The sequence below is a fragment of the Phragmites australis genome, chromosome 19 (assembly GCF_958298935.1).
Source record: "Phragmites australis chromosome 19, lpPhrAust1.1, whole genome shotgun sequence".
NCBI classification, from domain to species: domain Eukaryota; kingdom Viridiplantae; phylum Streptophyta; class Magnoliopsida; order Poales; family Poaceae; genus Phragmites; species Phragmites australis.
The window spans coordinates 25,111,502-25,133,032 of NC_084939.1; the positions used below are offsets into that span (position 1 = coordinate 25,111,502).

At 39.8% G+C, this 21,531-nt stretch overlaps 2 protein-coding genes and 1 pseudogene across 2 annotated transcripts; 2 read left to right on the forward strand and 1 right to left on the reverse strand.

Annotated features, from left to right (window-relative positions):
- Positions 1 to 8,049: 8,049 nt before the first annotated feature.
- Positions 8,050 to 12,658, reverse strand: LOC133900304 (uncharacterized; annotated as a pseudogene).
- A 149-nt stretch (positions 12,659 to 12,807) lies between these two features.
- On the forward strand, positions 12,808 to 13,786 carry LOC133900305 (methylesterase 17-like). Its single transcript, XM_062341395.1, is given in 5 exon segments — positions 12,808 to 12,927; positions 13,035 to 13,166; positions 13,282 to 13,416; positions 13,507 to 13,671; positions 13,673 to 13,786. Coding segments are annotated over 5 exon segments (666 nt in total).
- Positions 13,787 to 14,329: 543 nt separating this feature from the next.
- LOC133899877 (methylesterase 17-like) lies at positions 14,330 to 16,210 on the forward strand. Its single transcript, XM_062340908.1, has 4 exons — positions 14,330 to 14,593; positions 14,887 to 15,027; positions 15,482 to 15,610; positions 15,947 to 16,210. Exons 1-4 carry the CDS (start codon positions 14,369 to 14,371, stop codon positions 16,208 to 16,210), a joined length of 759 nt encoding a protein of 252 aa, XP_062196892.1. The 5' UTR covers positions 14,330 to 14,368.
- The last annotated feature ends 5,321 nt before the right edge of the window (positions 16,211 to 21,531 follow it).

The following is a 21,531-nucleotide window of genomic DNA, read 5'->3' on the forward strand; positions in this document are numbered from 1 at the left end:
TCCGTGTGCCTTCAACTAAAAATATTTTAAAAAATACATGATAATAGAACTTTGTGAAAATGTTTTAGGATTGAGAGATGACTAATATAATGTGTGTATGTATATTGATCATATTTCTTTAGTATATTTTCCTACTAAATTAGAGTTTTACACAAAATTATTTTTCTTGTTTTGTCCTCATGTTCACGATATCCATTAATGTGTGTAACCATCCATGACATAATATTTCTATTTCTATTTTAGTCTGTTTCTAGACTCCAGTGAAAGATCTAAATTATGGCATAAAATGGGTAATTTATAATAAGGTATTGAAGAATTTTGGGTTAATTTTTTCATAATAGCAAACATGGGTAATTTAAAAACATGTTAGATTCAATGACTATTATTATTACAATAATTAAAGTTTACTAAATCGATGGTGAGATGTTTTATTTTTTTTTTGTGAATTTTGAGAATTTCTTTCTTTTTCTAGCACGCCACGTATATATAAGGATTAACCTGAAAACTGTAGAAGGAGTCTTCAATTAATAATAGTAAGATAAGGTGATCAGAAACCATTGGAGCATCCGCGGAATCCACTAGTCTAGTCCCACACGTACCTACGCCTGCATTATTTGCTGTTCACTCGTTTTCCTCCTAAATCGATCTCCACGTTGACGAAGGTGTCGATCATAGTCCATGCGTCCGAGTAAAGAAGATAGGGACAGTGTACTAACCCTTTACACGTGTTGCATACACTATCTAAAAGAATATCATAAATGACAGGATGATAATTGTTAGAGGTCACAGATTTTACAATAGTGATCTGAACGTGTCACTGATAATTAGTTATAAATAATGGATAAGAATCTATCATTAATAAGATCATTATCGATGGATCATAACTTGATCCATCACTAATAAGTATTATAAGTGACGAGTCATTACTGTGACATATCATTTATAAAAAGTCATAAGTGACGGTAAAAAGTCATAAGTGACGGGTCATAGTTATGACCCGTCACCTATAACTGATGAACGTTTTTTGTATTTTTCGGATATAAAAAAGTCAAAAAAATATATTTTTTCACCTGAGTCATCCCAACGTAGGGACAATCAGCACTCGCCATGTGTCACTTGCTATTTTTCATACTATTTTTATACTCTGCATTCCGTAGGAATCGAACTCATGACCTCCGCTCACGAGCGTTGACCCTTACCACCTCACCCTCGCATACGTTCTAAAGTAAGCTGGATATTTTATCCTTTCAACTTTTTTTTGTAGAAGGTCATAAATAACATGTCATAACTATGACTCATCATTTATGTTGGTTTTTTTACTGAATTATAATTTGATAGGTGACCCGAAGTGACATTCGATGTTTTTTTGACTCTACGGATATTTATAGAAAAAGTTACATCGGTTTCTCTATACATCGTCGGGTTCGATAAATTTTTAAGGCCAAATACGGTATGGAAGATTGAGTTCTCACCCCCTGAAGTTTCTGTACAGTTTTCAGAATACGCGTTTGAGTCCATAGCCACCTTCCTTATATCAAAATTGAGTAGAAATATACAATGGTTCATATTATAATGTTGCTGAGATGGGAAAAAATAAGAGAAAAATAAAATAAAATAATTTTTTAAGCATCATATACATACATTCCTAAGGATGTATTATATATATATATATATATCCCTAGTGATTAGAGAAAAATAACATAGAATAATTGGAGTATATGAATATACCACTATCTATGTGTATACATATATATGGGTATATATTTGTACTACTATACATGTATATATACACAAACATAGCATAATCCCGGAGTACATGCACTTTTACACCACATGAAATGATAGCTCTATGTATCGGTCATGTACATCTATAGAAACAACCATAAAATTGTGTATATATATCTACATAAACCTAAGTATATGGATATCTAGGGGTGTGTATATATACACAATACAACCTCAGGAATATGAATATGTGTATATGTTTAATTATAGCATCATATATTGAGCTATGTATTTATGAATACCGTCGTTAGTGACGTATCGTAATTTGATCCGTCACTGATAACTGCTTAGATGATCCGTCACTGATAAGTTAGTTATTGATGATGGGTCATAATTTAACCCGTCACTAATGCTTAGTTAGGATGATTCGTCACCGATGAGTCGTTATAGATGATGAGTCATAACTTTGACCTATCACCTATGACTAATCTAGAATGATCTGTCATTTATGAGTTGTCATTAATAATAAGTTATAACTTAAGATTTGTCACTATTATCATCGATGATGAGTTATATTTATTTTACGTCTATTTTGTCTGTTTTTTATGTAATGATACATCGAGGAACAAGTTTGAGCTGGGCATGCATGACTCACCACTCATCAATCGAGTTGACTAGCTAGCTAGTACATACTGAACACGCAAACGAAAGCCAAAGGTCTCAGCTGAATGGCAGGTCGCATCATTCGGCTAGTTGTGCTTGATTTTCAAGGACAACGTCGACACAAAAGGGACGTGTGCTTTGCTAGCTGTTCCCTCGGTCCCCCGTGACTCACGTTGTCCAAACACATTTTCACTAGCATACACAAATATCGTCTCAAAAAAGAAGTAAACATACACAAATATAAAGATCAATAGATGGCGATATTCTGTGAGCACAAGACTTCATGAGGGTGCTCTACGTACTCACACAAGCAGTAGTGATAATTTCCAGAGCCAGAGTTCACATATATAAGCAATCTGCATGTTTTATATATGATGTATATGTCATGCATATCGGTTGTAGAATTTTGATCATATATGTGTGGAGATGTAGAGCAGGATCGCCTGCAAGAAACTAGCTCTTCCATGCTGATGAACTAGGTTCGATTAAGTTTCTGGATTGGTTGCGATTTGGAAGGGAAGGGTCGAGGGAGAGACAACTCTCAGAAAAAAGAAACGAAGGGGACCTGTTCGGCGGACCCAAACCACCTGCAGCCCACCCTTGCGGTCTGCCTCCCACAGTGGTCCAACAAAAGAAAGGCCCATGCCGGTCAGCTCTCACCTCTAGTCAGTAGTCACCGGCACCGGCACCGGCATCATCGACGCAACTACCCTGCAGCCCGGCCTCCTTCTCGCAGCTCGCCGGCGTCGAAGAACTTCGGCGAGCCGAACTTCATAGCAACATTACTCTATTTACTAATTGCAATTGTTCCAGCACACAATAACGAATGTTCTAGCTTCAATTAAAGAAGATTTGTTCTGCAAATAGAAGTGATTTGTTCGAGGTTCTCAATAATCCATCTCCTTTAATAAAAGGACAATACAGTATTTCTGTAGTGTAGGGATACCTGGTCGAAAGTTATCGACTGTAGATCAGAGAAAAGGATACGTGATATGTGGTTAACCCTTGTATTAACTCAAGAATATGATTGTAATGTAAGGTGTCTATATATAAACCTTAAGCTATTCGGTGGTTTTTTTAATCTTTTTGAGTTTTTCTCCTGGGCATGAAGGTTTAGACCCTGTGTTGATTGACTTATATCATATCCTCTGGTAATGCCCCCTGCCCCAATTTTTATAGTCGGATCGGAAGAGGCCGTATTTTGCCCGGAGTCACAACTCACAAATACAACTGATTTTGATTTATCCTTACTGGAATACTTAAAGTAATCCTTTCTTACTCGAGATACTTCATTGTATGATAAGATAAATATTTCTAGAAGGTGACCTTGTTCATGGTGATTTGGTTAACCTACCAAAGCCACATATAGCATGCCACATTTGATAGACCTGCCATGCTTGTAACTCTACCGTACTTTTAGTAGTATCCGTATTTATATAATTATACATTCCTCGTCAAGCGGGGCGTAGGGAGGATGGATGAATCAACGGTGTCGTGTGAACAGCCGAGCACGGAGCTGAAGTGCAATGTGGCTTCGAGGTGCGACACTGGGGTAGGAGTGCCGAGCGCGAAGGAAGAGGCTGAGGTGGCTCTGATGCCGGCGATCGGGCGAGTGCCAAGGAACGGCGTGCGCCAAGGAACGGCGATAGGGCGTCGACGTATATCAGTCAAGGTATTTAATTTCTAACCATTGCGTCATAGGGTGTTAGAGCCACGGGATCTTAGGGCGTAGCCCAGGTCGGGGGGAGCTTGAGGACCAACTGGAGGTTGGCGGGTAGGCGCCATTGCCGACGCAGGAAGGAGAGCGAGAGAGGTAAGGGAAGACTAAACTTTAGTTTATTGCCTGCCTCCATTGCACAGGAATAGGCTTGCTTATATAGTAGCCTCTGATGACTAGTTCGTAATGGACTCTACTTCTAATTCAATCTGGACTTTTTAAAAAATAAACTAGACTTATCTTTAGACTTCTAATTTGATACGGACTCTACTGATCCTTCCTTCTCTGATAAGTAATACCATACATAACATCTCTCTCCTCCTTGTGAAACAGCTCATCCTCGAGCTGAAATGATGGATAAGCCTCTCCAAATTCTGCCACTGGTTCCCATGTGGCCTCCTGTTCACCTAATCCAAGCCATTTAATAAGGACATGCTAATTATCTCGCCGAAGGGAAGCCTGCAACACCTTTTCTGGAACTGGAAGAGCACGACCATCTTCAATCGGAGGAAGAGAAGGTAAAGCTTGTGGTGGCGTGCTATGAAATTTCTTGAGTAGCTCCACATGAAATACATCATGTAAACGAGTGCCGACTGGTAACTGAAGGCGATATGCCACTTCATTAATGCATTCTGTGATCTTATACGGACCATAATACCGAGGTCCTAACTTCCCTTTAACCTTCCTAGAGAGTGATGCTGCTTGTCTATGAAGGAGGCATAGCCATACCCAATCGCCTGCAGAATAGGACACCGGTCGGTGATGTTGATCATAATAAAGCTTGGCATGATGCTGTGCTTGCAAGAGTCGTTCATGGACATCATGAAGAAACTAATCTTGATCACGTAAAGATGTTTCCACTGCTCCTACCTTGGTTGACCCAGGCACATAAGTCAACATGGAGGGAGAAGCACGACCATATACCAGTTTGAAAGGAGTGTCCTGAAGTGCGGAATGATAAGATGTATTATAACAATACTCGGTCCATGGAAGCCATTCAAGCCAACGGCGAGGACGATCACCCGTTAAACATCAAAGGTACATGGCAATGACTTTGTTAACAGCCTCTGTTTGCCCATCAGATTGAGGATGGAATGCCAAGCTCATATGAAGACGAACACTAGCCATGCGAAATAGATCCCTCCAAAAGTTGCTAGTAAATACTGAATCACGATTACTAACAATAGAACGAGGGAAACCGTGCAAGCACACAATCCCTTCAAAGAAAGCTCGGGCCACTGAATTTGCCGTATATGGATGTCCCAATGGAATGAAGTTGGTGTACTTAGAAAAATGATCAATTACCGAAAGGATAACTGATTTGCCTTGTACGTTGGGTAGTCCTTCAATGAAGTCCATGGCAATGTCAGTCCAAATGGACGATGGTACCTCCAAAGGATTGAGCAGTCCGGTTGGATGCATATGTTCTGTTTTATTGCGTTGACAAGTGACGCAACGTTTAACATAATCTTCCACAGGTTGGTGTGCTCTAAGCACATAAAAATCTGCACGCAATCTATGCAACGTCTTCTGAATCCCCTCATGAGCAGCATGTGCAGATGCTAAGATGGACTACATATTTGGTGAAGAAGCTAGAACATAGATCCGTCCTTCCCGGATTAAGAGACCATCTGAGAAAGACCATAGCGGACCCAATTCGCCAGCCTGAAACTTGGCGTATAGATATGTAACTCGCTTGATGTGCTAAACTCACGACGAAGATCATTGAAGAGAGTAAAGACCGGTCCTGTAAGAGCCAACACTTGTTGTTCTTCTAAACTATCTCGCCTAGACAAAGCATCGGCCACAACATTGAGGCGGCATGGTTTGAATTCCATGGTGAAATCATAGCCAAAAAGCTTGCTAACCCATTGATGTTGGAGTATCGTGGAGAGGCTTTGGTCCAATAAAAACTTCAAACTATAGTGATCTGTGCGCACCATGAATTGCCGCCCCCAAAGGTATGGTCTCCAATGTTTAATCGCCAGTACAAGTTCAATGAGCTCGCGCTCATATGCTGCAAGTTTGGTATGACATGGTGCAATAGGCTTGCTGAAATAGGCAATGGGACCAGCACTCTAATGAAGAACAGTACCAAACCCATTGCCTGATGCATCACATTCAACAATGAAGCTTTTGGAAAAATCTGGAAGTTGCAGTACTGGAGCTATAGAAAGGGCTATCTTGAGAGCACTGAATGCAGAATTTGCCTCCTCAGACCAAAGAAAAGCTTCTTTCTTCAAAGTTTGGTCAGCGGTGCAGCAATCATACCAAAATTTTGGATAAATTTACTGTAATACCCTGCTAATCCCAAGAACCCGCGAAGATGGCGCACCATTCATGGAGTAGGCCATTCGGTTACCAAGTTGTTAGAGCCACTGGATCTTAGGGCGTAGCCCAGGCCCGGGGGAGCTTGAGGACCAACCAGAGGTTGGCGGGTAGGCGTCATTGCCGGCGCAGGAAGGAGAGGGAGAGAGGTAAGGGAAGACTAAACTTTAGTTTATTGCCTATCTCCATTGTACAGGAATAGGCTTGCTTATATAGCAGCCTTTGATGACTAGTCCGTAATGGACTCTACTTCTAATGCAATGTGGACTTTCCTAAAAAATAAACTGAACTTGACTTATCTTTAGACTTCTAATCTGATACAGACTTAATTTGAATCATTGACCGAATTCCTTACTGATTATTAGCCTTCCTTCTCTGATAAGTAATACCATACATAACAAAGGGTCTCACAAGATGTCGTCCCGTTGAATGGACGGTGTCATCATTTCAACGGATGACGGTAGTCTATATATGCAGTATTTTGAAATGGACATATAGTTTTATAAATATTAAAAAATAAAAATATATAAATAAAAAAATCGCTTTATTTTCAGTGACCTCAAAGGCCTGCTCAGCGAAGTTGAAATTACTTGTCTCTGAAAGACGAATGCTTCAGCAACTATAAGCAAAGCCTAAACATGTTGTTCGTCTAGTCAGAGAGTAGCGAAGAATCTGCAACTATAATAAGTTATGGTTATCACTCATCAGTTCACATTGTGCACCAAACCAAAGGAAAAAAACTAGAAAGAGATCCCTTCAAATTTCACCTTCTTTTCACAGAGTACACATTGTGCACATAAAGAACCCATTGCGTAGAAATAGAATAATGTTAGTTATGTGACCACTATTAAGCCTGAAAACAACAGCAGGAAGGAATCTAACAAAACACTTGGAGAACAAGAAGATCATGAGGACATCAACTAGCTTTTCCAGCACATCAGGAATGGTTGTATTAGCTTGTCCACAGCCTTTAACACCTGACACTAAAATCAGATCCAACATATAGCAACTTGTGGCAACTTTGTCTATTGCGATCATGAGAGAAATCATGCATGTCAATACAGACAAGGCATATGGAAGGGTAGCTTCACCTCCAGCCCACCTCACACATACACAGTGATTGGATAGTCACCTTCACCACATGTGCACATGCTGACATGTTGTGCGCGCTGACAGAAATAATGTGCAACCTGATTGGTTCTGTTAGCATGCCATTGTCAATTTTGGAACAAAAGAAAACGAAGGTAGACATCAATAGGAAGAGCTATGTTAGTGTCAATCAAATGTCTAGAATTCTCATTTCTTAGTCTGATTTCGAGTTGTAGTAGTCATATCTAAATGACTGATATGGTCTGAACTTATTAGTATACCATCTCCATGATTTTTTTTGAAGGACTACAGTAGAGGCTTCCCCTACTGTAAAAGAAAAACTTTATTAGAAAGCCAGGTTACAAAACAACAAAGCACTGTGCAAGCCCTAAAGGCTAGGCGCGCTTCCAACGAATGGACGGCTGCCGAGAAAAGAGCAACCTAAAAAGAGAAAAGACTACACAAAAGAATTAATCCACAAAGAGAAAAGGGAACGATATGATCAATTTTGACCAGGAGATACGTCATATGCCAACAGTGTGGTATCAACAATTGCCGTTATATCATCAGATATGGACAAATTTACAACAAGAATAAACAGTGTCTATACACCACAACTAAAGAATTTGACAAACTAAAATACTAAAATAATTCCAATTTCTCTGAAAAACTAACAAAACTTGGCAAGCTGACATCTTGTCTTCATATCATAAGAAAGACTTGTACGGTTGAACCATACTCTAAAATCGTTTAGCCTTCCTATCCTACTTGCACAGGACCAAAGGTTTTACATCTCAGAGCAAAACCTCACATGTTCTTTCTTCTGGATACTCTACTGGAAACAGGTACCATTGACTCGAAGATCTCATATCCATCTTCAAACACTCTACTGTGACATAACAACTGGCTTGCTGAATCATACCCCATGAGTCGGTGAAGTGCCGAGTCAGATTCCTTCTTGCCACTTTGTGTGGCAGCAAGGCTTGATCCAGCTTGAGTAGATAAGCTTCTTGTGAAGGAGGCTCCATATTCTTCATTTACACTAACAGGGTAACCTGTTAGGCACTCAGTAGAATGGGAAGCAGCATTCATATTCTTAGAGACTATGCTATAATCAGGCTTGTTTGATTGTTGTGCCACATCCTTGCTGATCTTTGCATCTGCATGATATCCTGCAGGAAATGACAAAACAAGAACCTTGGAGCATTGACCGCATTGCATTTTGCCAATCTTTGCTTTTGATATGTAGATATATGATGGCGTTTGAACCAAATTGAAACAACTGTTGCAGATAGTGAATGGTGAATCGCCTGACAGAGGCCGCAAAATATGCTTTCGCACCACATGTTTCTGCTCTTTGTAACTCGACTTAAGTGACTCGTGGTCAAGAATTGTGCTTTCAGAGTATGAGGACTGGTAATATGAACTGAACTCCCATGCGTCGTAATTGTGTAGTATGCACTCATAGGCATGTCTAAAATGGCAGTGTGTGTATGTACGGGTTGGAGAAAAAGGAATTGGTGGTTGGTACCTTGGTGGCCTTCCATGACCACAATAGCATTCTAGAGCACAGGAATTTGGAATGGGATCAACATCAACACTTTGAAGATGCTGCTCAACATCGTACCTATTGGATTGTTGCTGGTACTCTAGGCCTCTCCTCTGATACCTTTTTCCAAGCCTTTCTGGCTAGAAAGCCTACTTAGCCGATCTCTTAGTTCATCCATCTTTTTGAGACGCTCGTGTCTAACAATGTGATTGAACTTGTTAGACGTTCTGTGCACCAAATCCCCTTGACTAGGAGACCCACTTGAAAGAGAACTTGAGGTACCATCCATTTGCGACTCAATAAAGTTCTGGAATGACTTAAAGTCTTCAGAATCAAGTGACAGTCCCTGACGAAGTTGACTAGGTCTATATCTGTAGAGCCTAGCTAGTTAACTTGCATTGAGTCCTATTACTTGGCAAGCTTGAAAACCTAGCAACAGCTTTACTGTCTGCTTGACCACAGTTGGTCGTATTGCCATCTTCCATAACATTCTCTTCCTTTTCATTAGTGCCATCAGCTGTTAGCTCCATTTGTTGAAAACTTTGTTCAGATTTGATATCTCCAGCATTGAACGAAGAGATGCTTCCTTCAAATAGATTTTTTGTTTTACCTTCCAGGGATTGCTGATCCTTACCGTGCTCATTCTCATGAGCTCTCTCTGCAATGTCCTCATCTGCAACTACAACGTTCTCACGAACTCTCTTTGCAAAATCCTCATCTGCAACTACAACATTATCATTCCCATGAACTAACTTAGCTGTATTGTCATCTTCCGTATTGCACTCTTCAATTTCTCCAGTGCCATCAACTGTTAGCTCTTCATTCCCGTGAACTCTCCCTACAATGTCCTCATTTGCAAACACAAAATTCTCATTACCATGAACACAGTTGGTCACAATGTCATCTTCCATACATCCCCCTTCACTTCATGAGTGTCATCTACTTTTGGGTCATCTTGTTGAAAACTTTGCTTAAATTTGATATTGCCATCATCGAATGAAGTGATGCTCCCTTCACATGGTTGTGCACTTTCCGTGTCCACAGGCTGCCAATCCTTTCCATTTTCATCCTCATAAAATCCCTCTGTGATGTCCTTATCTGTGACCACAGTATGCTCATCCCTATGAAGAGAGTTGGCAGTACTGTCATCTTCAATATGCGACTCTTCCTTTGCTTTATTGCCATTATCCATTAGCCTGTTTTCTTGATGAAAAGCTAGATCGAATTTGAGATGTCCATCGTCAAATGAAGAGACGCTTCCTTCACATGGATGTGCACTTTCAGCATCCGGGGCATGCGGATTCTTAGCATGCTCATTCCTATAAAACCTGTCTGTAACCACATGATGCTGCTCCATTGGTTCTTCTGCATCACTAAAAGACATCTCCAGTTCTTCAATCAATCGACCATAAGGATCACTTCGAGAGGCATAATTCATTTTCCCTCCTAACATAAATCTGCAGCTACCCATTTGATGACGTAGAGCATCACCAAGCCTGTTGTTTTCTGGTTAATCTAAAAAGTCTTCATCCTCACTACTAAATGATAGAGACCTCTCCAACTCTTCAATCAGAGTTTCATGAGATTCAACGTGCATACCTTCATACGTGTGCAGCCTCTCCTCCCTCTAAACAACCTTAGTTTTCTCATACAGTGTGTCCACTTCACTAGTGCCAAAAATATCTACTTTGCCTCCATTTGCATCTTCATTTGTGTCAAGATTCTTTAACTCTTCGGTCAAATTGGAACTAGAATTAGCTCCAGTGCCTTTGCCATGTATCTCTTTGACTGCAACCCCAGGCTTTTGAGTATTCTCATCAATTAAGGAACGTGTTTCCTCATTCTGATGCTCAGCAGGGGTTACACTCACTGCTACCGAAATTGTTCTTTCTTGAATTGTGCCCTCGCATGAGTTGGTATTGTTGATAGTGGAGGAAATGATTCCATCAGCCGTGGCTTCATGAGTCTGATCAACAGAGGAGATATTTGTCTGTTCACCCGAGCAAACTAATTTGTTATTCTGAGGGGATCCTTTCAGGCTACTTGGAAAATGATTGTGTTCATCAGATTTTGGACCAGCTTGTGCTATAGGCATGACTCGATTTTTTGCTGCATCAGACATTTGATATTACAAATTGTAGCTCGGAACAAAGAAATATTTGTGAGTTAGTGAATGGGAGATAGATCATATGATTTGTACCTCTGAGAACAATACCACAGCCGCCACACTGGTAAACAGGAATGGATGGGTATTTGACAAGAAGCTGGAGGCATCTCGGACATTTAACAAACCGGAGCTTCCATGGTCATTATCTTCCCCCAATCTCTCAATTACAGAGGCTAGATGCACTTCGATTAAATGGCATCAATCCCCTGTTGATAAACAAAACCACCAGAGTTATCTTCCACTGCGTGGCTACTCTCTCGAGAGTACCAATTATCCTATTAAATATTAATAATCAGCAAGACCATGCATCATAGAATAAATTATCAAGGACAGAAGAAAATAGACGAAACAATTGTTCTGGGACTCAATTAGTCCACGACAACTCTAGATTTTTTTAAGCTGAAGATAAAATATTTGCCACCGAACCCATCAATCATGACAAGAAGCATGCACATTGATAAGTCTCGGAGGTCTTGCAGATCTATGAACTACGGCTGGGGGGAAATCTAGAACTCTATTCAAGAGGCAGGAAGGGGGAAAATGAACCTTTTTTCTCTTTCACGCAGAGCATGATCCTCAAGATCATCCCGTGATACTGATCTCCCAATTGGTTTATTTCCCCTTGGCCTCCTCCCTGTGCCCCCTTAGAACTAAGGAGGAACTCAAAATGATTGCGATCAAGTGCTCAATCTATCAACGGGGCCAAGACACAAAGGGAAGGCAAAAAAGGGGGGAGACTCTTCCATTCCCGCAGGCAGTCGACGGAAAGCACCACCTCAGAACACGTCCTCTTCATGGCATTAATGGCCAGGTCAAGGCTGTTGGTCTGTCTGCAACTGCTAGGAGTAAGAGGAGGAATCGAGGAAGGAAGGATTGAGGAAGGAAGGGAGGAGAAGAAAGAGAGGAGACTGAGGGGGAGAGAGATGCAAGGCAGGGGCAGCAGGGAGGGGTTCTCTTTCACCTTGCAAGTTGCACATATGGGACATTTCATGTCTCTGTCCAGGTCAAAATCACAAAAGGAAAATTCCTCCAGATTTTATAGTGTTTGACTAGTAATACATGTAGTACCATTTCATCAGGTATTATTTATGATTAAGGTGTCCATTCTGACGAAATTTGTTCTTTGGTGCTAGGTACAAATATGTTCTTTCTTTAAAACTGATAACTGAGATTGCTGGAACTGTATAATGCCTCATTTGATTCGAAGTGTGAGTCCATTTGGCCATTCATCTTTTCACCAAATGGAAGCCTATCTACAATTCCAACGTGTTTCAGAAACTATGGAGTAACAACCTAGGCTTAAACGATATAAATGAAGTACTGAAGAGATAATTTGGTTGTTGCCGACACATAATTAAGAGCAGTTGCAGAAGAATCTGTCGGCTGCATCGTTCATGTCTCATCACTAACATCCCCCCATTGTTCATGAGTGTGACACTTCACCATCCACTCCAGGTTATTTGCTTCAGGAGGAAATAGTTTCAGTCAGTAACAGTGCTTTTTTAACGAGCCAGCAATAGTACATCTATTAGCATGACGTTTTGCAACAATTAGTGATAAATTAAAACTATGACGCAGACTGCAAAATATTTGGATCTTTGGATGCAGCGAGCTTCTGCAATCAGCGATCCACAAGCTTACAGAAGTCCAACTTCTGAGGAGACAGCGATGTTGCTGTCGCTCACTCCGGCCGGCCACTAATCCAGCACCAACCTTTTTTCAAGGATGATCCAGCATCAGTGTATAAAATCCAATCTAAACTATGGTGTTGAATACAAAGCCCATACCATGGCTAGGCCCATAGCCCTCCTGCGCTGTGTTGCCTGACCCACGCAATGCATTTGTTCGCAGACAAGATTAAACAAGTCATCTTCATAGCAGCAACCATGCTACCGTTTGGCTACCAAACAGAACAAGACATCAAAGATGTGATTCAGTTTCCACTGTGCCTGACTGCCCTCTTGTCACAACTTTATTCAAGTATCCCTCTTATGTCTGGTAACAATAGTATCAATTTCTAAAACTTTCATTGAAAATCAACAGGGCGTACCTGATTTACCCGAGGTTGGTGATGTGTATAACCTGAAATTTGGTCTAGGGCATGACCATCCCCCTGCAAGGGTGGCACTGAGAAAGGAGTATCGGAACGCAATCCTGTATCAAAAGAGCCCGCATGAGGTACACTATTACAACATAAGTTAATGAATTGCAGCAGCGAATCATTTGTGGATCATATTTCGAAAACCCTTACTGTTAGCATTTGTTCAGGACGCCACACTTGCCTCCATCCTGCTGAGACCATGGCTAGCCACGTTGATCACTGCCAAGTTTGGCCGCGACAGTGATGGCATTTGGAGTGCTGTGAACAAGGTGCGCCGCGTGTACATAAAGACGGCACACGACCACATGGTGAAGCCGGAGCAGCAGGAGGCTATGAATTATGATCCGCCGGTCGCCACCCAGTGAGGTGACGGTTATGGACACAGACCACAACCCTTTCTTCTCTGCACCAGAGCGCTTCCTCGAGCTGATCCTCAAGTTCTTGTGAGAGCTAGTGTACCATATTCCCAATGCCAGCGGAGGCTTCAACTGTTCACTGTTTGATGCTATATACCAATTAAGTAATCATTTATAGATAGGGTGTTGTTAATTCTCCAACAAGAAAAAAACAGAAGTTGAAATGCAAATCAGATTAGTACACATCACGGTGAAAGGTTATAAGCGCATGTCTGCATCGTCTGTCTGCAGTAGATCTTTTGTAATGAATGCATTATGTTTGAGCTCTTGATACGCCAACAAGCAATCAGCAATGAAGCAAGATAGCAATAAATCAAAAGAAGAAAAAATCCATCAAGTAAAGAAGGCCAAAAGCCACACACAATGCAAGGAGAGAAACTAGCTCATCCACACGCTATATCCTGCATCATCTACCATTTTCAGCCATTTTGCATGCCAGAAATGTAGGCGTCTCCTAAGACCCCCTATTTAAAATAGAATTAACTGGATATCTGCTCGGTTTGACATATGGAATTGGTCACGGAAATGCAGTCCCCCCCTGCTGGATGTCCATCAGGTAGTTCTATTCCATCCGTGGTAGCAAATTTAGATTAATAGCCAGAGGTCAGACTAAATGGGCATGGCAAGGGAACACTTTGTGCTTGTTCATGGTGAAGGTCAAGGAGGCTGGTGCTGGTTCAAACTCCGCTGGCTTCTTGAGAGCTCCGGCTACCGTGTCACATGCATTGATCTTGCCGGATGTGGCGTTGACCCTACCGACCCCAACACCGTTCGGTCATTCAAGCAGTACGACAAGCCGCTCATAGACCTCATCTCGGACTTGCCAGAGGGGGAAAAGGTACATGCATAGGCTCATTTCTTCCTCCTTTTTGTCCAGTGATTTGTATTAAGGAACATCTTGGCTCAACCTATAATGTCAGTACTATGTCTTGCAATGGAAATGACCAGCAGAAAATGTCTTATGCTATTTCTTTTTAATATATGCTCGACTCGAGCTCTATCTCACCGTGATCTTTCAAAGAAAAAAATAATTCTGAAGGTAGTTAACGAGCAATGCTCAAAATTGTGAAGAATATGGACATATGAAGGGAGATTTGGTTTACGTGTTAAGTCATTTCAATCTTATTTCAGATTATTCTAGTTGGACATGGTGCTGGAGGGCTGAGTGTGATTCATGCAATGCATGAATTTGTTGACAGGATCAGGCAAGCATTTTTTGTGGCAGCTACAATGCTACCATTTGGATTTCAAACTGACGAAGATAAGAAAGATGTAATTTTTTTAAGCTTCTCTTTCTTCTCTTCATAAAGCATAAGCCACCTAGCAACTGATGAGAATATAACTGACAAACTATACAGCAAACAAACATATACATACACTACAAATATAAAGAATGTAGCCATTAATATTTTCTTTGAAAAAATGTAATAACTCAGCTTTAGTAGCTAAAATGTGTATGATAAAAGGTAGGGTAAATATGGTGGATACTGTCAACCAGGCACCTAATATTTCCTAAAGAAAAAAAACTGGCTCGTTCTCAGTATAGCCATTTGTATTATAGACATGAAACAGAAAGTGCGGGGAATTTGGAAGAACTCTAGAATAATTATGTCAACTTACCTTAATTCACGATATATTTTTTAACGTTCTGTTATTTATTTCATCATTATAGACTTGTAACACTATGTATGACTAACTACATCCTCTGCATGTTAATGTGTAACAGGGGTTACCAACTTTGCCCCTAAACGAGGTTGAGTTGACACTCGGTGCAGGAGCAGATGATCCTCCAACATCTGTTGCCTTAAGACCAGAATTCCAGCGTGATCGACTATCCCAACAAAGCCCTGAAGAGGTAATAATACATTTATATTGTATGAAATGTGCCTTGGAATTGCGAAACATTGAATCAAGAATGGAAAACCATCTCACAGTGCAACCGTGCATAGTTTACATATGTGGGCATGTGCTCACCAAATCCACTCTATTTATTAGACTGTATTGATTATATCATCTAAATCTGAACATAATATTATTATAGTCTATTATATAACTTCTAAAAGGATATTGTTTATTATTTCCCATTCATATTTCTTGACCAGTTATGTCCTGAATAACTAAACATCATGCTCCAATGAGAAGCAAATAATGATGCAAAATTTACTTATACGTACTTATTTTTACCTGGTAGGAATCGGTCCTTGCTTCAATGCTGCTGCGTCCGTGGCCTGCAACCTCTATCAGTACTGCAAGCTTCGATGGAGATGACGAGAGATTGAATCGAATCAAACGGGTTTTCATAAAGACAGAGCGTGACCACATGTTGAGCCCTCAACAGCAAGATTCCATGGTCAAGAAATGGCCACCCAGTGAGGTTTTGGTCATAGACACGGATCACAGCCCCTTCTTCTCAGCACCAGAACAGCTCTTTAAATTGATAGTCAAATCTCTATGATGCTTATGCACAAAGCTACAAAGTGAGCTAGCCCAAATTCTTGTAACATCACGCACACACAATAATCATCACCAGATTTAGGATCTCACCTTCGTGAAACATGCTTCTCTGAATCTTCAAGGTACATCTGCATAAATGGTTTAAGGGTGCAGGTAAAACATGTTCAGTGGTAACACTTCCCTTCAATTGTTTGAACAAGTAACTCAAGTCAGAGCCTTTATAATTTCCAATTTAGATATGCTTACATGTCATCCGGAAAAAGAGAAGAATATAGATGGCACTTCGGATTTGACTGCACAGAGGACTGAGATCTACATAATCTTGGCCAGTCCTTGTTAATATAATAGAGGCTTTTTAAGAGTTCCTTTTTTCATAATGTACAAAAGTAGTAAGGAAGCAAACTTCTGACATCACTAAGTACTTGTTTTCCATAAACTACATAAGTGGTAAGGAAGCACATATTTCTCCGTTTTATTTGATAACAACAATCACATGAGAGAACTATTGGACATCTGCTACCTGCAATGTTCACAGATCATGGACAATAGAATTTTCATTTCAAACAATTTCATGCTAGACAACCAACTCATGGTATATAAAGGAACAAACAACAGTTTGCGTGCAAACAAGAAAGTACATCAGTTTTATAAGGATATTGTTGAAATGAAATTAGGTAGGTGCATGATGGAAGGACGGAACTTCATTTCACAATTTAATATTTACCCTTTTCTTTACCAGCACAGTGTTCTTTAGGGCCAGGGATTAGCATGTATTATTGTGCATCATACTCACATGTATCACCTTGGCCCTGTCTCTGCTACTCTGTAAAAGCCTCGTACGTCCAATCCTAAGCTTATTTTCATTAATTTCTGTCTACTTGAAAGTGATGTATGGGTCATGGTTTCTTTCCTTCGTAATATCAAACGCACAGGTAGATTGTAATAAGAAGCATCATAGGTATCTCACCGTTTCTCTAACGCTTTTTTCTTGGTACGTCAAGCCTTTTAATAAATAATCTTATATTGAAATATCGTAATATTACTCGTTGGATGAATGAGTATTCTATGTCCTACTTCTGAATAATCTTAATGAATAATTCATTTGCAACTAGTGCATCAGTGACGTTGTCGTGCTTTCGATCAACGTTTTGCAGCTTACAATTATGTTGAACCACTCTAGAAGCTACCCAATAGGTCGAATACTTGGAATTATATGCATGAACATAAAAGCTACATCCAAAAATTTTGTACTTAACACTGTACTTTTCTATGTGATGTCACTGTCCACCATGTCACTGCATCATTTATTTCAGACCGATTAGGGGAGACCTGGTTAAGGTAAATCATATTTCAAAGGGGAATCATGGTTCTCTATAACTTGCATCTTCGCTTTGTCAGGCATGTTCCATTCATCTGGGATGATAATATTAGAGGACTCGTCGTTTTCATCATCACCATCATCATTCCCTATATTTACAGATTCCAATAAAGCTTCTTCCTCACGGATTATGTTACGGTCCATGTTCTCAAGCTCAATAATGATTTCTTCAATTTTCCTTCCCTATGTCAGCTAAACCTTTAACCTCTACCGTTTGCCTATGCACAACAACATCTGGACCAGCCGTCTGCCTTTGCTTAATTTCCTCTCTCGATACTGCACGCCCTTACCTATCATTTTCTTCTACTTATGTCACTGCAGTGCTACGATTATACACTTCTTTTAGACATACCTGCACCAGAAATGATTTTGATGCAGCAGCTTGGGCTGTGGCTGCCTTGCTTGTCCACCGAGTGTGAGAGAGTCCACCCGTGGCTTTCCCCCTCACTTTAGCAGAGAAGAGATGAGAGCTTTGGTCCATCGCCAGAGAAGCACAAGAGTGGCTTTGCTGTCTTGATGAGCAGAATAAGATCCAAGCAAGGTCGTGACTGATCAGATCGATCATTTCGTTGACAAATCAGGTAGGCTGAGCCTTATTGTGTGTGGTTCGTGCAAAAACTCTCCGTCACCCGATTGACGAATAAGAATATCCGGGTTCATTATGATGCACTCAATGGCGTTCATGCGTGCTGTTAGTCCAAGCTTTGTTTTTCTCCCTTTCTGTTTCACGGATCAAAGATGAGAAAAAAAGGCAGTGGTAAAGGCTTTGAGCTGTGTTTTGTTGCTGAGTGCTTCCAAGTATCGCTTGTGAATCAGCGTGCTGATCTTCGCGGAGAGGGCGTGTTTGGATTGACGCCTGCGCTCCTCCCGCTGAAAAAATTGGTGTTGACCTTGTGCTTTTGGATAGACACCAATAGTTAGATCATCTTTAATTATATTCTCTTCATTTCGTTTCCTTTCCAATTTCATTCCCTGTTTTCATTTCCTTTATTTTCTCTTATTTTCAATAGCTTCCTTTTGAGAGGAATTGCGAAAGGAAATAAGAAAAAATTCTATCCTGAAAAAATGACCTAAAAATCCTACCGTGAAGAGAAACTATTGTAACACTGAAGAAAACAAAAATTCCTTCACAATAAAAATATCACCTTAAAATAAGTTGTTGAGACTAGTTTCAGCGATACCAGCCTCCCAACGCTTAGTTTCTTTCTCCCCAACCATGAGCGAAACACGGGCCTTCGATTCCTGCGCCAAACTTTTAGAGAGCCAACAGATTAATGGAGTTAGCTAGGACTCAATCCAATTGAACCCTCTGTTTCTCAGGTTTTAGGGTAGATATCCATCTGCATGTCTGGTAGCATGCATTAACTTTTGAAAGCACTAACTAAACACGGTCAACTTGTAATTAATTTTGACCTTCAGATGAATGGTGCTTGATTTCTTGAATTTAGGTCGGTACCGTTTTAGAGCTGACTCACAGTCACAGTGGCAGGCTCGAGTTGAGTTGGCGCATGGCAGAGGTCAGCGCATTAATAACGAGATGAGTGAATTAGAGTCATTAAAACTAAAGTTAAAAACTACAGGGTAAATTTAATTTAATTTTAATCTAAATGAGCTTTAAATTTATCTAATGTTTTTACTCTACCAAAATAACAACTTGCGCCCTATAAACTAATCCTACCAAGTATACATGGTGATTCTAGAAAAAGTTAATCCGAAATAGTATGTATAAGAAATAAGTGTGAAATGTAAAGGTAGAGAGAATACAAATACTTAGCACAATGACTTTTCTTATGGTATCAGTGGATTGCCATCCACCGCTAGTCTATATTGAAGCCTCTTACAAGAGCTAAGCTCTATGTTCGAATAACTCTGTAGATAACTGTTAAAGCTCCCTACTCGCAAATATGTATCCTACTAGATCTCTCACGGATCTCACCGCTGTCTTTACTATAGTAATTCTTCACCACTCTGGTACATGCCACTTCTCCCACTCACAAAGCTTGTGTCCACTCAATAACTTTCTAGGAGGATCTCATAAGACAAGAACATCATCAAGTCATCTAGGTGTCGGCAAGCACCAATAGTAATAAGTATAGGTTGCTCACTTGATCTAACTCTAGACTAATTACCTAGCTAGATGCACACTAGACCTAAACTAGCACTAATTAAGTCTTTAATCTTATGCTAATTACCTTAGTCTTCAATGTGCTCAACTTTTGTAGCAAGAACTCCTCTCTAAGTGTATGCGTATGCTCTTGAGCTCTAACACCCTCAAATGACCAACTAGAGTGGTCTATTTACAGCCTAAACTCCCAAATTTAGATGTTACCTCTAGAACATAGAAAACTGTGAATACCGGATATTTCTGTGAGCATATTTCCCGTTGGAATCTACTGCCATGTCACCATATGATTTCTCAATCTTTTGATGCACACATCGAAACATCCGGTAAGTATATCTCGCCAACTCCAAGCTGAGCAAACATTTACTGTAAAAATTTTCTAGTGAAGCTTTTGGTGATCATCGGATCATTTGGTGAAGCTTTAAGTGAATATCGTGTCTGGATTTCTTCACTTGGACCCATTATAGAAATTTGTTCCAGTGTAACCTTTCGGTGATCATCGAATCATCTGGTGAAGTTTTTGGTGAGTACATTTCGACAGGGACTTGTCCAATTTAGCCAAAACTTTGTTCCAATTTCAATATATAGCTTCTTCTTCTTCTTCGATGTCTTAGATCTTCAACTGGTATATTAGGGCTAGTCAAATCTAATATGTATGGCTAAAATACAAAAATAGACAACATACGTCAGCGTATTTGCGAAAATAGATAACATATCGGCGTATTTGTAAATCTAACACCTGTATTCAGCACCTTAAAATTCGAAAACTCAATTTCGATACCTCAAACTCCGAAAATACGTCGGGCCCACTGATTTCAGCACCTAAAGTACCGAATACGGCACTGTTCACCGTATTCGGCACCTCAAATACTAAAAACGCTATGTATTCGGCAAGTGAGGTGCCGAAAGCCGTATTCGGCACCTCTACGGCTCTGTCGTGCGCGCGCTCCAGAGAAGCTAGCAAGCTACAGTAGAAGGAAGAAAGTAGTTAAAAATTCATATTTTTTATTTAACTCACGATTTTATTTGGGAGTATAAAAATAGTCTAAAAATTCTAAACGTTTTCATGAGTAAAATAGAGGTCACTAGCAATCCATTTTAATTGGTTTGATCCAAAAAGCATGAGCCAATATTTAATTAAAATTCTCTAAATAAGCTAACTTTTATAAATTCTAGCAATTTTTAATGCCTCAAATAAATTCTCAAAAATCTAGAAAAAGTCACTAATATTCTTCTAATATGATGTACTAATTTATAAAAATGTTTCTCACCCTATGTTATTTGGTAAAAAAATAAGTTCCTTTATAATGATCCATTTATATGCATTCTTATCATTTCATATGATATTCTCTTTTTAATTCAATTTAAATAAAAATAAACGCATACATTCTCTTTTAATTCATTTCATGTGACATTCTCTTTTTAATTCATTTCATGTGATATTCTCTTTTATCATTTCAAGCTCACCCAGTATATTTGACGATAAGATGTGCTAATATTCTTCTCGTGTGATGCAGTCAACATGAATATATTGAGATTGTTTTTTCATACACCTTTATTGTCTGCACTAAGAAAGCAAAATGTGCCCAACCAAAACTTGTCACTCCTCGGTAGATCGAAACACCTTCGCAAGTGTGCAACATACTCTTGCCTTGTCATGCTTTTCATCTCCTCAGCCGTGTATCTTCACACCACTCCAGCTATGACAACAAGGGCGGTCATCCTCCACAAAAGAGAATATCACATGAAATAAATTAAAAGAGAATGTATGCGTTTATTTTTATTTAAATTGAATTAAAAAGAGAATATCATATGAAATGAT